This window comes from Mirounga leonina, unplaced genomic scaffold (assembly GCF_011800145.1).
Source record: "Mirounga leonina isolate KUSES-001 unplaced genomic scaffold, KU_Mleo_1.0 Mir_204, whole genome shotgun sequence".
Lineage (NCBI taxonomy): Eukaryota > Metazoa > Chordata > Mammalia > Carnivora > Phocidae > Mirounga > Mirounga leonina.
The window spans coordinates 21,604,704-21,622,507 of record NW_023270513.1 but is presented as its reverse complement, the minus strand read 5'-3'; the positions used below and the strand labels follow the sequence as shown (position 1 = coordinate 21,622,507).

Below are 17,804 nucleotides of genomic sequence, written 5' to 3'. Positions count from 1 at the left end.
TCCAGCCCCCCAATCTCGTGCTCTCTCCCTCTCTTAAATAAATAAATCTTAAAAAAAACTTCTTTCTATTCATCAACCTAAAGTACTTTGAACTCTTAAGTTAAACATTTTCTTAACATAGGCTAGTAATGCTTTCAGTGCATTTAGGAAGAACAAAAAATAAGCTCTCCAAACCCCTTGCAATAGGAGAAAATTCTCAGAGGTTCTGGAACACTGGGTCTAAGAGCTTTGGAAATAGGCCTTAAAAACAATGAGTGTGTTCCTCCTTCCGGAATGCAACTAAGTGAGTGGCAAGCAAAAATGGGAAAGAAAGTGCTTCCTGGAGCTAGGAAAGCCAGGGAAGTGTGCTTGGAGTTCACTGGAGCCAGAGCCTCCTAATTTCTTACTGATCCTGCCACCTTTTGGCCAAATTATGAATCAAGACCCTGCAAGTGACAAGGAACTTTAGCTGTTATAGTAAGGTCAATCAACAGTTACTAAGTGTCATTGAAATAAATGGGAATGTTGTATCATTAAAACTTGTTTTGGCTACGCTATTTATGTCTGGAATATGCTATGATGCTTAACTGTTCCTTTAAATGTCCCTTTGAAAAATAAATCTTAGTAAAAGTAATATTACTGAAAGGTACTCCTGACCTGATTTGTACTCAAATATTCAAAATTAGGAAAATAGAAGCAGTACTAGTGTCACACATAAAATTCAAAGAATCAAAGCTAAGAAGAACAAGAATGCAGTGTTCTTAGCAGTGAGTAGATGAGAGCCTTTATATAATTTTTATTAGGTTTTAGCAGCTGCAGTAAGAATTGCTTCTATTGTAACTGATTGGCTCTATCAAGTGCTGCTCAGAAGAGCCGGAAATTCTCTTGCTGAATTAACAGCTGGATTAAGTGTCAACAACTAAGGCAAAACACACACACATACACAGCATCATGTTAAATGAAAGGGAAAAGGGAATTAATATTTGTTAAGTGCCTACTACACTAAACACTGTGCTGGGTGCTTTAAATATATAACCTTATTTAATTCTCACAACACTACTAGATAAACATTAGTCTACTCATTTTATGGATGAGAAAATTCAGTCTCAGAGGTTACAAGTATTACAGCTGAAATGCAAATAAGTGTGACTCCATTTCCTCAGGCTTTTTCCACTATATCACACTACCTTTAGAAACTCTCTAATGGATTTTATACTTACCTCTATGTCTCAAACGTAATTTTCTTCATTTGTAAAATAGAGTTGGACTTAATCATTTCTATGGTCCAGACTAACTCTAAAATTTCATGAAATCTATGATTCTTGTGGGACTCAATACAAAAAACATGGAGAGGGGCGCCTGGGTGGCTCAGTCATTAAGCGTCTGCCTTCGGCTCAGGTCATGATCCCAGGGTCCTGGGATCAAGCCCCACATCAGGCTCCCTGCTTGGCAGGACGCCTGCTTCTCCCTCTCCCACTCTCCCTGCTTGTGTTCCCTCTCTCGCTGTGTCTCTCTTTGTCAAATAAATAATAAAATCTTAAAAAAAAAAAAAAACCATGGAGACGTAAAAGAACAACTGCTCACTACAAATGTGCAAAGAACTGAAGGGAGACGTTCAAAGAAGAGTAAATAAAAATTGCCTTTGAAGGTAATAAAAGCTGCTCACCTTCACTCCAAATTTAAGAAGTCAAAATTAAAACATGGATGATTTACCATTTTCACCTCTGAGATGGACAAACGTTGTAGGGAAACAGATACTCATATATATCTTAGGTGCCACTAAAGACACAAATTCTTTGGAAAGCAATTTGGTAATATATATCAAAATTATAAATGTATACAGCATTTTGTCCAGGAATTTCACTTCTAGAATTTGTCCTATAAATCGATCTTATGTGCACAAAGGTATATGCAGATACACATTTATCCCAGCATTGTTTGAAATACCAAAGAGACTGGAATTAATCTAAATACCCATTCACTGGGGACTGGTTAAATAAATTAGGATAAGTCCATACCACCGAATTCTATGCAGTATGCCAAAGGAACATAGTAGATGAACGCAAGCTATTATGGATAACATCCAAGTATATAAAGTAAAAACAGCAAGAAGTAAAAAACAAAAAAATGATAAATACACATATGCATCTAGAAGCACAGACTATTTCTAGGAGGCAATGTGAGAAATTAGTAACAGTGGTTTTCTCTGGGGAAGAAGCTGTAAGTCTGGAATTAAAGGGATAAGCTTATCATGCATCCTTTTAAAAATTCTTTTTACTATATGAATACTGTGATGTAAGCATTTTTACCTTTTTTAATTAAAAAAGGTGTTTATAACAAACAGTAGTCTCTGGAGTCACTCAAGAACCCTTTAAATGTGAAGGTTACTTACAAGAAAAAAAAAAGAATTAATGCCAGGAATTTTTAACATGTCAAATTTCTTCTAATCACCTCTGATTTCTGTGTGTGTGTGAATTTCAATCTACAAGCAACAACAAATACAGCACAAGCACCTCCAGTGTGCAAGATATGATAGAAGGTCTGAAAAGGAGTATTTTTTACCTCTGTCTCTCGGTCTCTCTCTCTCTCTCAAACTTCCCAAATTCAGAGTCTCACATTCTAGGGCATGTTGTGACAAATCATACAAATCAATGGTAAAGTTGCCAATTCCGAGGGCATGGCCATATGGAATATATCAATTTCTTAGTTGTGGAAACTCATCCAGACTAAAAAGATCCTATGCTTATCTGAACTATCAATTCCGCAATAATTAGTAAAATAGTAGTTAAAATACCAAAAATTCACAAACCCTAATAATTATGAGATTGAGAAGTTATCTATATAGTATCAAAATTACATGTGAAATTCATAAGAGGTTAAGTATCTAATCATAAACAAAGCACTCTATTTTCAAATCAGTAAAATATAATTATTAGGTACCAGATTTTGATGTTATTCCAGAAGATTTGTGTTAGGAAAAAACCATAAAATTTCCTAGGAAAACAAATTGATAAGGAGTACAAATGTAAGAGGAAAGACTATTTATGCACTAAGGGCCAAATCTTATTCAAATTTCATGAAAACTTCTGGGCCATTAGTATTCTGTTACACTGTTTTCTCTTATATAGTAAATTTACAAATTTATTTCCTCTGCTTCTCAGTAAAAATAATAACTATAATAGATGGGTATACCTCACATATTAAACAATAAAAATAAACCAACATTTATGAAAAATAAGATTAAAAGGAGGGGTGCATGGGTGGCTCAGTCGGTTAAGCATCTGACTTCAGCTCAGGTCATGATCTCGGGTCCTGGGATTAAGCCCATGTCAGGCTACCTACTGAACGGGGAGTCTGCCTGTCCCCTCCTCTCTCCCTCTGTCCCTCCCCCGCTTGTATGTGTGTGTGTGTGCTCTATCTCTCTCAAATAAATAAAATCTTAAAAATAAAGAAAATGAGCTACCCTCCTTTAGTTGCTGGGTAAATTCTAGTAAATAACTTAATCAATTTATGTTTGACTCTGTCCAGGTTGGAAAAATTATACATGTATACAATACTAGAAATTTTTAGCAAAGCACTGAATTCAACAGATCAGAATAAGAAATTTATATTTTAAAAAATAAGATGTACCTTTTATCTGGGTAGCAAAATTCAGTGCCAATTTTGCAAAGAGATCAGGATTTTCAAACTTGTCCTCCTTAACTTTTAACCAGACACAGTTCTCAGATAATTCTTTGGGCTCAATCTGAAACAAAAATAACAAAGATAAGTATCTAAATTATTACTGCATATTTAATTCTTCAAAGAATTCAATTTCACCAAGATTGATAGTTCCTTTATTTATCTACCTACTAAATCAATTTCAGGATCTATCAAAATAACATTTAAGTAAATATTCATTGGGGAAGTCCCAGAATTCTATTGATGTACAGAAAAGATACACAACAGCAATTACAATAGCAAATTACATTTAAAAAAGTCTTCTGGGGGCACCTGGGTGGCTCAGTCATAAGCATCTGCCTTCAGCTTAGGTCATGATCCCGGGGTCCTGGGATCAAGTCCCACATCGGGCTCCCTGCTCGGCGGGTAGCCTGCTTCTCCCTCTCCCACTCCCCCTGCTTGTGTTCCCTCTCTCTCGCTGTCTTTCTCTGTCAAATAAATAAAATCTTAAAAAATTAAAAATAAAAAAAAAAGTCTTCTGGAAGGAATCTTAAAAATAGTTTAGTAAATCCCTCCCCCAACTCACATATATTTTTTTCTCCTCCTGGATTTTTAAAACTGAGGAAACTAAAATTCAGAAAAGTGAATTAATTCTCCATATTTACTGACCAGGGTGAAGGTAATAACCATAATAGCTGACAACTTACATACCTCCTATAATGTATCAGGTGCAGTTTTAAGTGATCTGCATATATTATGTAATCTAACCCTTATAATAATCCCTTGAAGCAGGACCTATTATTATCTCCATGTTAAAGATGAGGAAACAGCCCCAGAAAGTTTAAATGGCTGTCCAACTAGTAAATGGCAAAGAGGGGAATTAAACCCAGGCAGTGATGCTCCAGAGAATTGTGCTCTTAACCACTACATCGAAACCCAAGATTAGAACTGTACATTTTCCAGTACATCATGATGCTTTGTGTTGTATAAGTACCATTTCACTGTATGCTTAAATGCTAAATGAACATATCATTAAATTTATACATAGAGACAACTGGACCAACAGCATCTGGATCCTATAGTTTAGTGGACTGTACCTAATAAAAAATAACTACATTCCAAAAACATTTGTACCTCATTTATGAGCAAAGCATAAGTATAGTCTTAACTTAAATACTGGTTTAACCATGATTCTGGTCAAACCAATTTACTATGTAGATACTGTCATATTTCACTCTAAGTATGTTCATTAGAAGATTAGTTCCTACTAAATAGGCACTGTGTCAATCTTGATAAGAAGCTTTTTACGAGACATATTCTTATAATAGTAAAGCAAAATAGGAGTGCCTGGGTGGCTCAGTCCGTTAAGTGTCCAACTCTTGATTTCAGGTCAGGTCATGATCTCAGGGTCATGAGATCAAGCTCCATGTCAGGTTCAGGCATGGAGGCTTCTTAAGATTCTTTCTCTCACTCTCTCTCTCCTTCTACCTCTACCCCCCTCGCATTCTCTCTAAAAGAAAAAAAAAAAAGCAAAATAACATTCAAAAGAAAAAAACCTCATAAATTACATTAAAAAATAATTAGGTTATGTCACTACAGAATGCTGCCACCTATTCCATACTATCTAAATATTTAAAACTAAAACAAAAAAGGGATGCCTGGGAGGCTCAGTTGGTTAAGTGTCTGACTTCAGCACAGGTCATGATCTCAGGGTCCTGGAATTGAGCCTGGCATCATGCTCCATGCTCAGTGGGGAGTCTGTTTGTCCCTCTCCCTCTGCCCCTCCCCCTGCTCGTGTTCTCTCTCTCTGATAAATAAAAATCTTTAAAAAAAACTAAAACAAAAAAATTCTCTAAGAACAAAAATAACTAAGATAAAAAAGCTCAGTAATAATAAAGATTATATTTAAGAATGTTGTAGTACTTAAAACAGTACAAGAATCAAAATCATGTTTCATTTGGTGATATATTTTATATATTATTCTCTAGCACCATTTTCACTTTGGTTTTCCTTTTGACTTCTACATTAATTTCCAATGATCTGTGGAGTTTCCAATTCATAGGGTACTAGACTGAAAGATAAACATAAGATGGTGAACTCACAAAGGAAAGCATGAGTCAGCAGTCATCTTCTCAAGCAGTATGCAATACTTATATGGAGCAACAGTTATTCACATATTAATGATCAACTATGGCTGGACAAAGACAAAAATAATCTAGTCATAAAATATCTGGTCAAATACTCTAGTCTAGTCATAGTCATAATCACCTTTGACCAATTGATTCTCTTCATGGGCACCTCAGGTTTATACATTTTTTTCTGCTTCATCCCATAAGGCAAATCAAGTGCTGCTTCTGGGAAAGGAGGAATTCCTCCTCCAAGGGGAAGTGGTGGAGGTCCCCCAAACAAAGGTGGTGGTGGTGGTGGTGGTATACCAATCATTCCAGGTAAAGGAGGTGGAGGAGGAGGGGGAGTTCCTCCAGGTAGAGGTGGTGCTGGTGGAGGTGGTAGCGGTGGGGATGACCCACCACCTGGCAATGGAGGTGGTGGAGGAGGGCCTGGAATTCCTGATGAACCTGAGAGTCCATGTCCCTGAAACATATGTAATACAATGTTTAAAAGCTTTCAGTAAAATATAATAGCAAAGAAAACTTATCAGTAGACATTGGGGGTTTAAGATTACATACACTTTATTTAATTTAGTAACATCAAAGGGCTTAACAGTAACTGAAAAAGACTCCCATAGATTTTTGATAAGCATTATAAACTCTGTACAAGGACTACTTCTGCTAACACACTATAAAAGTTGGCATCCTCAAAGATTTTGTGAAACACCCCTCCAAAATAATGAAAAATTACCTATCATTATAAATACATGCAAAGAAGTACTGAAGTGACTTGAGCCTATTAGACTAGCTGGTTTGAATATGGGATAATTAATACAATCATAGGTCTGATTCCCTTGGAGCCAATTAGCTTTACACAGAGTCTATCACATAGCACCAGTAATTTAGTAGTCTTCTAGTCCCAATAATTAATACTGAGTAACATAACATCCATTTGCATGGTAATATATGTTTATCAATGTTTTTACAGCTATTATTTTTTTTTAAAGATTTTATTTATTTATTTGAGAGAGAGAGAATGAGAGATAGAGAGCACAAGAGGGAAGAGGGCAGAGGGAGAAGCAGACCCCCTGCTGAGCAGGGAGCCCAATGTGGGACTCGATCCCGGGACTCCAGGATCATGACCTGAGCCGAAGGCAGTCGCTTAACCAACTGAGCCACCCAGGCGCCCACAGCTATTATTTCTTTTCATTGTTATTATAACCCTGTAAAGTAAGTAGGGCATTTTTATCTAAACTTTATCTCACTGCTTATAGATGAGAAAAAACATAACTACAAAAAGGTTAAATGACTAACCAAAGGTCACAGAGTCTGAAATGTGGTTAAGATTTGAATGTGGGTTCTTCTTATACCTAATGTAGTCCTCTTTCCACTATAGCAGACTATCTCCTCATGGAGTCACTTGCCATGAAAAGAATTAATTCAAACAGACTGGATGATGAGGACAGTATAACTTACTTCTACCATAAGAAAATGACTTCAACCTCATTCTCTAATGATAATGGATAACAGATGAAGGACAGTATCTCATTCCAAACTGTTTACTTTTTAAGTTAATCTGTACCTGTTTCTTTAAACCATTGCTGGTTACAATGGTTCACTTCTAAAATAAATGAATATGGGCGCCTGGGTGGCTCAGTTGGTTAAGCGACTGCCTTCGGCTCAGGTCATGATCCTGGAGTCCCTGGATCGAGTCCCACATCGGGCTCCCTGCTCGGCAAGGAGCCTGCTTCTCCCTCTAACCCTCCCCCCTCTCATGTACTCTCTCTCTCTCATTCTCGCTCTCTCAAATAAATAAATAAATCTTTAAAAAAAAATAAAATAAAATAAAATAAAATAAAAGAATATTAAAGTGAAGTTGGTTATTATAAACATTCCTAAGAAAATCCTACCAATGAACAGATGTATTTGTAATCAAGATATGACATTAGATGAACTGAATGAAAAGTTTAAAATTAATAAAATTTCTTGGCATAGTGTCATTTTTATTTGGGAAGAAGGTCTTCTTATCTTTACTAATACGAATTTCTAAGTTGGAGTACTTAATTGTACTAACTAAACTTAGAAATGGCTTTACAAAATAAATAAGTTGAAGCATATTTAAGAATAATCAATTTAAAGGACTGACCTATGTATAAGAATATTAAAAATTAATAATCATAGAATCATGGAAACGTTTCTCATAATATTTAATATGCACTGTCCAATATTTTATTCATATGTATGATGTTTATGTGTGTATATACATATATGCAACTGAAGTAGTTACACACTCAACAAATAACAATCCTCCTCTGGAATGCAATCCTCTCCTGAAATTAGTAAGTATTACAATATGCAAAATTATTTTCATTTTACTTTTAATGTAGCAAAATTATAGAAAACAGCCAGATTTTTACAATCTTGACTGAGATCAAAGAAATTATGGAGAAAATCAAAATAATTTTTCTGAAAAGTTTAAGAAATTAGTAATTTACAAGTTTTATGTATAAATGGATTTGTTGAATACTTTGAAAGGTAAAATGTATATCCAATTTTTTATTGAAAGAGATCAAAATTATATTTGTTAACATCAAATTTTTACTCTATTAGATCATATCTATGATATGAAACTTGGGGAGCCATAAAAATGCTATCACTTTTAAGGGATTTTACTCAAGTTAAATGCATATTTCACAAATTTAATAAAGAATCTCAAATAAATGCCACCAGCCTTTAAAAATCAAATCGTATCAGCCCTTCTCTTCCCTCTCATGAACAATTAGGAATGCAACAATTAAATTAGGCTACAATAGAGTATTGAGAATTGAATATAGCTAATGAATAATTTAGTATTTGGCACAATTTTGGGTACACTAGAAAGGACTGTGTGACTCTGCATTTTTACAGATCAGTTAATTTAATAATAAATAAGCAACTACTCACTAAATAGTAAGGCCCTGTGGTAGGGTGACATTGAGGAATGTCACCATGGGTGGGGGGCAAAAACAAAAAGAAACTGAGTTCTCAGAGATGTGAAAAGGGAAGGCAGATGATACAAAAAAGGAGAAAGACTTAATGAAATAAATTATCAAATATTATAGGTAACTGAAACAGACTGAGGGTAGGAAAAGGCACTGCATTGAATAATTTGGAGTTCATCAGTGACTTCTGAAGTCATTTCTCAGTAGACTGATGGATACAAATCTAGTCAATCAATAAACATCTACTGAGCATGCACTATGTTAAGAGCTGTTAGGGAAAAAAAAAAAAAAACACAGGCCCCAAATGGCATCAGTTAGGCTGAGTCCCCAAACCAGAGCTTAATACATAATCTAACTGCAGTTTCAACATCCCCAAGAAATAGTCTTAACAGATGAGTCAGGAACTTTTAAATCAGCAGACAATATGTCAGCCACAGAAGTCCTCTCCAGCCCTTAATGGTAGATAAAGTAATCTGCATAGGACCTCTTGCTTTTCCCCCTAAGGGAAAGTGGCAGGGCCTAAAAGATCTTTTCCTTTCCCTAATAACTTGTTTTCCCACCCTCTTTTCATAAAAACCTTTCATTTTGTACAACCCCCTAGAATTCCCCTCTGCTTACTAAATGGAATGATGTCAAATTCATAATCATTTAATAAAGCCAAATAGACTGTCAAAATTTATGTGGCTGAGTTTTGTGTTTTAGTGAACATTTTTTTCTTCCATTTTATTTTCTCAATCATTGTTTTCATTAATGGGCTTTGTAGGTTAAAATGCATAGTAAAAACTAAAAAGAAAAAGCATACACAGAAAAAGGACATTATTCTCACCAACACTGATAATCTTCCATTTCTTAATAACCATTTAAAACATAAAAAGTGCTGAGGGTATTTAAAAAATAAAAATAAAGTGTTGAGAGGACTTAATCAGTTCTAAAGTTTAGACACCATAACTAAGATCTTGAGTGTATATGAGTGCTTCTCATCATAGGTGATGCAGCAGGAAATGCAAAATTTCTAGGTTTTGAAATTATGCATCCAACTTTTCAAATCATCAAAAAATTTTTGCTCCTGAACAGTCTTGATTGTGTAATATAGTCCATTAAAACTATTCAGGGAAGTTTAAGCAACTAATACCTTATTTTTATCCAAACAGTAAAATTATTTATTATCCTGGAAAATTAAATCTGTAGTTATTTCAACTAAAATGCAAAACTGCCAAAAAGTCTGCTTCTGGTCACATTTTTCCTTACATCTAACAAGATAATTTTCTACCATCAAACTCACTGTGACATGACATAAAGTCTATACCTTCTTTCATTACCTGGGTTCGAAGTTGCTGGATTTCTGTTTCAAGCTCTTTAATTTTTTCTTCTCTTTTTTGAAGCTCAGCTTGAGCTTCCTGTCGAGCTGTGAATTCTTCATCAAACTGCAATGATCACCACCATAAATGTACACTTAATAACATAGTTTTGAGAAAGTTTTAAACAACTTTATGTATTAGATAAGTGGAATGTCTTTTGCTTTATTGAATTCCCAGGTCATTCAGAAAATCAAAGCTCCAGATCACTTTCATAACAATTAAGCACACCTGTTGAGGTGGGTTACTGATTATGGTGCTAGTAGAGAGGAAATATGGCAGCAACCCAAGGTAAAAAAAAAACCATTTTCACACACACACACAAAAAAATTTTTTTAAGATTTATTTATTTTAGAGAAAGAGATAGAGACAGAGAAAGTATGTGGGGTTTGGCAGAAGGAGAGAATCTTCAAGCAGACTTCCCATTGTGTGCAGAGCGAGACCTGGGACGCCATCTTGCCATGCATGAGATCATGAACTGAGCCGAAACCAAGAGTGGCATGCTGAACCAACTGAGTCACCCAGGCGCTCCCTGAACAAAATTTTAAAAGGGTGTACTGAGAAGTCTCTCTTCGCATATAATGGACATTTATACTGTTCTGTTATTGAAAAATAGGTTTCAGAATCATTTTCTTTAATGTTTCATCCTATACATTTAACTTTATCAAATTAGAAAATGAAACCTAGAGATGCCTGTGTGGCTCAGTTGGTTAGGTGTCTGCCTTCGGCTCAGGTCATGATCTCAGGGTCCTGGGATCGAGTCCTGCATTGGGCTCCTTGCTCAGTGGGGAGCCTGCTTCTCCCTCTGCCTGCTGCCCGCCCCCCCGCTTGTACTCTCACTCTCTCTCTCTCTCTCTCTGACAAATAAATAAATAAAATCTTAAAAAAAGAAAAAAAGAAATGAAACCTAAAAATTCACCATCAAGCAGTTCAACTCTGTAACTATATTTAACCTTGAAAAGAGAATACACTTTTAGAATGCTCAAATGATTGTACTTTAACACAAATTATAATATTTCTATTACAATCTTAATTGTCTAGCATCCAAAAAGTGGTATTCCACAAAATCTGACAGTAGAATGATATATGGATAGCCTAAATGGAATTCTCCTTCAGATGTTTAACCAAAACACCTACATAAAATACTAAAAGAGAGAAAATGAGAGGTTAAATTAAGATGTGTTGGGGGAAGGAGTTAAGATGGTGGAGGAGTAGGGGAACCAATGTTTGCCTCAACCTTCAAATACAACCACATGAATATCAAGTCTTTATGAATTCAAGAAATCACTAAGAGGACTGAGAGACCAAACTGCACAACTACAGGAAGAGAAGAGCCACACTGTGGAAGGTAGGAGGTACAGAGACGTGATTTAGGGTAATAAAGAATTACAGATGCTGTAGAGGGGAGGGAGCCAAATCATGGACAGAGGAAACAGAGTGGAAGAGTGAAAGAGAGAAAGCACAAAGTGCACAGAGGATCACACACCAAGAACACTTCCCCAAAACCATACACTGGGAAAATGAGAGGGGCTGATTATCATGAGTTTTTACAACCAGCAGAGCTAAAAGACTTAAGATTTAGAAGTCTGCACCATGGCCATTGTGGAGCCTGGGGGATGCAGTGGTACACCTGTGTAGGAGGCAGAGGCCTGGGAGCAGATGGCACAACCCGAGGATCCCCTAGGATGCACTAGAAGAGAAAGTTCCTCCTTCTTGGAGTGTATCTGCTAGAGGAGTCAATGCCTCTCCAGGGACAAAAGAGCCATCAGGTGGCATTGTGCTGCCCAGTTCCTTAGCATAGGGAAAGAGACAGCTGCTGAGGGCAGCTAACCTGGATGCTGGCTTTCTGCTGCACTTTCTAAACTTCAAGCTCCTGCCTGTTGGTGCAATTGCACTTATGGGACAAACTGACGCCAGCCCCAGGGTGGTGTGACACTCCGTCAGAGGATCAGCATGGGTCCATGCTTAACAGATACCACAAGTTATGAGTTTTGAAACTCAACTGATGTGCCTGAGATAAAAGACAGGAGCCCTGCACTGCTGGGGAGGTAATTGGCCTGGATACATGAAGGGTGAATGCAGGGATTTGAGGGAAGCCTGGAACACACAAGAAGAGACATTTCGCTCCTCTGTCAGGGATTCCCAGACACTGGCAAGCATGAACTCCCCACACAGCAGAGGCCTGAGGTGCCTACACCAAGCCCCACCTCCCTGTGCTCTGCAAAAGCTTCTTTACGAGGGCAAGTGTTCCTGAGAACCAATGCAGGGGGGCACACCCCCAGAACACCAGCACAAATGCCCCACATGCACCAAGTCTACTGACCATAGAGTACTACAAAGCTTCAACTCTAATGGAAAGAGGATCACGACTCTTTTAACAAGCAGACCAGAGCACACCTAGGAAAAACTCAACACATAATGCACAAGATCCAAACACTCTCCATTTGAGGCAAGGAGAAACTCTGCAGAGGACTAACCTGGGGGAAAAGCAGCCAAAAAACAGCAGCAGAGTGTACACAGCATACACCAGAAGCAGTTCCTGAAGTGTCAGGCGCTGGAGTGTATATGACCTCTCCTTAATAAAGCTATTACTCTCATGAACAGGAAACATACCAGGCTTTACTAACACACAGAAGAAGACAAGAGACCTAGACCAAATACCAAAATGGAAGAATTCATCCAAAAAGAAAGACCAAGAAAAGGCCATGGTCAGGGATCTACTAGAAACAGATACAAGTAATATACCTGATTCAGAATTCAAGAGAAATTCATAAGGATACTATCTCGGCTTGAGAAAATGACTGAAGACATCAGGGAGTCCCTTATCAAGAGATAAAAGACTGAAAAACTAGTCAGGCCAAAATAAAAAATGCTATAGCCGAGATGTGAAACCCACTGTGTGTAATTATCCACAAGGATGGAAGAAGCAGGGGAACAAATAAGCAATACAGAAGATAAAGCTATGGAAAATAATGAAGTTAAAAAGAAGGAAAGAAAAATGTTCGATCATGAATGTAGACCTAGGGAATTTAGCAGAGTCCACAAACCACAATAACATTTGTATTATAGGAGTCTCAGAAGAAGAAGAGAGAAAAACGGGGCATAAAATTTAATTGAAATAACAGCAGAAAAATTCCCTAATCTGGGGAACAAAACAGAAATCCTTATCTAGAAGGCACAGAGAATACTGACCAAAATCAACAAAAGCAGGTAAACACCAAGACATATCATAGTAAAATTTACAAAATATAGAGATAAGGAAAAAATCCTAAAAGCATCAAGGGAAAATAAATCTAAAACGTACAAGGGAAGACAAATAAGGTTAGCAATGGACATTTCCACAAAAACTTGGCAGGCCAGAAGAGTGTGGCATAATATATTCAACATGCTGAAAACAAAAAAATATGCAGCTAAGAATATTCTATCCAGCAAGGATCTCATTAAGAATAGAAAGAGAGATAAAGAGTTTCCCAGAAAAACAAAAACTAAAGAAGTTCATGACCACTAAACCAACCCAGCAAAAAATATTAAAGGGGATGCTTTGAGTAGGAAAGAGAAGACCAAAGGTAACAAAGACTGGAAAGGAACAGAGAAAATCTCCAGAAATGACAACTTTACAAGTAATACAATGGCGCAAAATTCATATCTATCAATAATTATTCTGAATGTCAAAGAACTAAATGCTCCAATCAAAAGACAAAGAATATCAGAATGGATTAAAAACATGACATTCTAAAACCTTTGGGATGCAGTAAAAGCTGTCATAAGAGGGAATCAATACAGGCCTACCTCAAGAAGCAAAAAAAAACTCTCAAATACACAAACTAACCTTACACGTAAAGGAGCTAGAAAAGGAACTGCAAATGAAGCCTAAAGACAGCAGAAGGGAAATAATAAACATTAGAGCAGAAATAAATGACATAGAAATAAAAAAACAGTAGAACATATCAATGACATTAGGAGCTGATTCCTTGAAAGAATAAAATTATTAAACCCCTACCAGACTTCTCAGAAAGAAAAGAGAAAGGAACCAAATAAATAAAATCACAAATGAGAGAGGCTAGATCACAATCACCACCACAGAAACACAGCTATAAGAAAATATTTTGAAAAACTTTATGCTGACAAATGGGGCAATGTGGAAGAAATAGATAAATTTCTAAACACATATAAACCACCAAAACTAAAATAGGAAGAAATAAAAAACTTAAACAGACTGATAACCAGAGAAGAAATTGAATCAGAAATCAAAAAACTCCCAACAAACAAAACACTGGGGGCAGATGGCTTCCCAGGGGAATTCTACCAGACATTTAAAGAAGAGTTAATAGCTATTCTTCTCAAACTGTTCCAAAAAATAGAAATGGAAGGAAAACTTCCAAACTCATTCTATGAGGCCAGCATTAACTCAATTCCAAAACTAGACAAACATCCCACTAAAAAAGAGAATACATAACCAATATTCCTCATGAACATGGATGCAAAAGTTTTCATCAAAACACTAGCAAAACAAATCCAACATACATTAAAAAAAATCATTCACTGGGCGCCTGGGTGGCTCAGTTGGTTAAGCGACTGCCTTCGGCTCAGGTCATGATCCTGGAGTCCCAGGATCGAGTCCCGCATCGGACTCCCTGCTGAGCAGGGAGTCTGCTTCTCCCTCTGATCCTCCCCCCTCTCATGCTCTCTCTCTCTGTCTCATTCTCTCTCTCAAATAAATAAATAAAATCTTTAAAAAAAAAAAATCATTCACCACAATCAAGTGGGATTTATTCCTGGGCTGCAAGGGTGGTTCAATATTCACAAATCAATCAACGTGATACACCACCTTAATAAAAGAAAGGATAACAACCATATGATCCTCTCAAGAGATGCAGAAAAAGCATTTGACAAAGTACTAGATCCATTCTTGATAAAAAACCTCAACAAAGTAGAGATAGAGGAAACGTACCTCAATATCATAAAGACTATATATGAAGGACCCACAGCTAATATCATCCTAAATGTGGAAAAACTAAAAGCTTCTCCTCTAAGGTCAGAAACACGACAGGGATGTCCACTCTCATCATTTGTTCAACATAGTGCTGGAAGTCCTAGCCTCAGCAATAATACAATAAAAGGCATCCAAATTGGCAAGGAAGAAGTCAAACTTTCACTCTTCATAGACTACATTTTTTTTTTAATGTGGAAAAGCCAAAAGACTGAACCAAAAAATTGCCAGTGTGGATACATGAATTCAGTAAAATCACAGGATACAAAATCAACATACAGAAACATGTTGCATTTCTATACACCAATAATGAAGAAACAGAAAGAGAAATCAAGAAAATGATCCCATATTCAATTGCACCAAAAGCCATAAGATACATAGGAATAACCCTAACCAAAGAGGTTAACGATCTGTACTCTCAAAACTATAGAACACATATGAAAAAAATTGAAGAGAACACAAAGAAATGGAAAAACATTCCATGCTGATGGATTGGAAGAATATTGTTAAATGTCTATACTACGCAAAGCAATCTACACATTCAATGCAATCTCTATCAAAATACCATCAGCATTTTTCACAGAGCTAAAACAAGCAATCTTTAAATTTGTATGGAACCACAAAAGACCCCAAACAGCCAAAACAATCTTGAAAAAGCAAAGCAAAGATTCAGACTTCACAATTCTGGACTTCAAACTCTATTACAAAGCTATAGTCATCAAGATAGTATGGTACTGTCACAAAAACAGATACACCAACTAATGAAACAGATTAATTATAAACCCAGAAATGGACCCACAACCATACGCTCAACAAATCGTTGATAAAGGAGGTAAGATTATCCAATGGAAAAAAGACAGTTTCTTCAACAAATGCTGTTGGGAAAACTGGGCAGCATCATGTAAAAGAATGAAACTGGACCACTTTCTTACAACATACACAGAAATAAATTCAAAATAGATTAAAGACCTAAATGTGAGATAGGTAGCCATCAAAATCCTAGAGGAAAAGACAGGCAGCAACCTCTTTGACATCAACTATAGCAACCTGTTACTGGACATGTCCACCAGAGGCAAAAGAAACAAAAGCAAAAATTAACTATTGGTACTTTTTCAAGATAAGAAGCTTCTTCACAGTGAAGGAAACAATCAACAAAACTAAAAGGTGAACTTTGGAATGGGTGAAGATATTTGCAAATGGCACATGTAATAAAAGATTAGTATCCAAAATCTATAAAGAGCTTACGAAACTTAACACCCAAAAAAACAAATAATCCAGTTAAGAAATGGGCAGAAGACATGAATAGACATTTTTTCAAAGAAGACATACAGATGGCCAACAGACACATGAAAATATGTTGTACATCACTCATTGTCAGGGAAATACAAATCAAAACTACAATGACATACCACTTCACAATGGTCAGAACAGCTAAAATTAACAGCACAGGGAATAGCAGATGGTAGTGAGGATGCAGAGAAAGGGGAACCCTCTTACACTGTTGGTGGGAATCCAAGCTGGTACAGCCATTCTGGAAAACAGTATGCAGGTTCCTCAAAAAGTTAAAAATCAAACTACCCACGACCCAGCAATTGCACTACTAAGTATTAGTATCCCAAAGGATACACAAATACTGAATCAAAAGGGCACATGCACCCAGATGTTTATAACAGCATTATCAACAATAGCCAAATTATGGAAACAGCCCAAATGTCCACTGACTGATGAATGGATAAAGAAGATGTGGTGTGTGTGTACACACACATATATATGGAATATTAGTCATCAAAAGGATGAAATCTTGCCACTTGCAAGGACGTGGATGGAGCTAGAGTGTACTATGCTATGTGAGTTCAGTCAGTCAGAGAAGGAAATACTGTATGATTTCACTCATATGTGAAATTTAAGAAACAAAACAGATGAACATAAGGGAAAGAAAATTTAAAAAGAGAGGAAGGCAAACCATAAGAGACACTCTTAGCTAAGGAGAACAAACTGAGGGTTGCTGGAGGGGAGGTGGGGTGCGATGAGCTAAATTGGTGATGGGTATTAAGGAGGGCATCACTTGTGATGAGCACTGGGTGTTATATGTAAGTGATGAGTCACTAAATTCTACTGCAAACTAATATTACACTATATGTTAACTAACTAGAATTTAAAGAAAAACTTGAAACATACATATATACATACATACATACATTCATAATGGTGTGCTAAGCAGGAGAGACCATCTCAATGGTGAATATCCATTTACTGCATCCTGCCCATCCCTAACCTCAGTCAGGGCACCAAGCCGAAACAAACAAGCCTGCATACATAGAGTAAATACTGCTTATATTCATCTATAGAATATATGCCCTTTATTATCAATGTCACTTCAAGTCATTTTAGAAGGCAATATATTTTTCCAATTATATTATTTCTGTTTCTAAATTTGATATATCTTACTCTCCAGAATTGTCTTTAGAGTTTGTGGAACAATAAAAAAGTATTTTCACTGTTAATAAATATTCATCCTCATAGATTTTACCTTTAGAAATTAAAAAATGTCAAACCAATCCAAGTCTGAAGAAAGAACAGGTAATGGAATTGGATTACAATAGTGTCTGGGTCAAACATGAAATGCTAACTAATTCTTTTATTCCTCTCTACTTGCATTCATAGAAAATGTTCCACAGAGGTTAGTCCAAATTGTTTCTAATCTTTAAAAATTTCAAACCACCCCAGATCC

The 17,804-nt window shown here is 36.4% G+C and overlaps 1 protein-coding gene across 1 annotated transcript in view; it reads right to left on the bottom strand.

Moving 5' to 3' along the window:
- DIAPH2 (diaphanous related formin 2) overlaps positions 1-17,804 on the bottom strand; it is a 959,330-nt gene that overhangs the window by 651,710 nt on the left and 289,816 nt on the right. The window contains exons 15-17 of the mRNA XM_035028841.1: positions 10,048-10,152; positions 5,908-6,231; positions 3,610-3,724 (exon numbers count right to left, since the gene is read on the bottom strand). Coding sequence (XP_034884732.1) covers positions 3,610-3,724; positions 5,908-6,231; positions 10,048-10,152 — 544 coding nt within the window. The remainder of the gene's footprint in view (positions 1-3,609; positions 3,725-5,907; positions 6,232-10,047; positions 10,153-17,804) is intronic.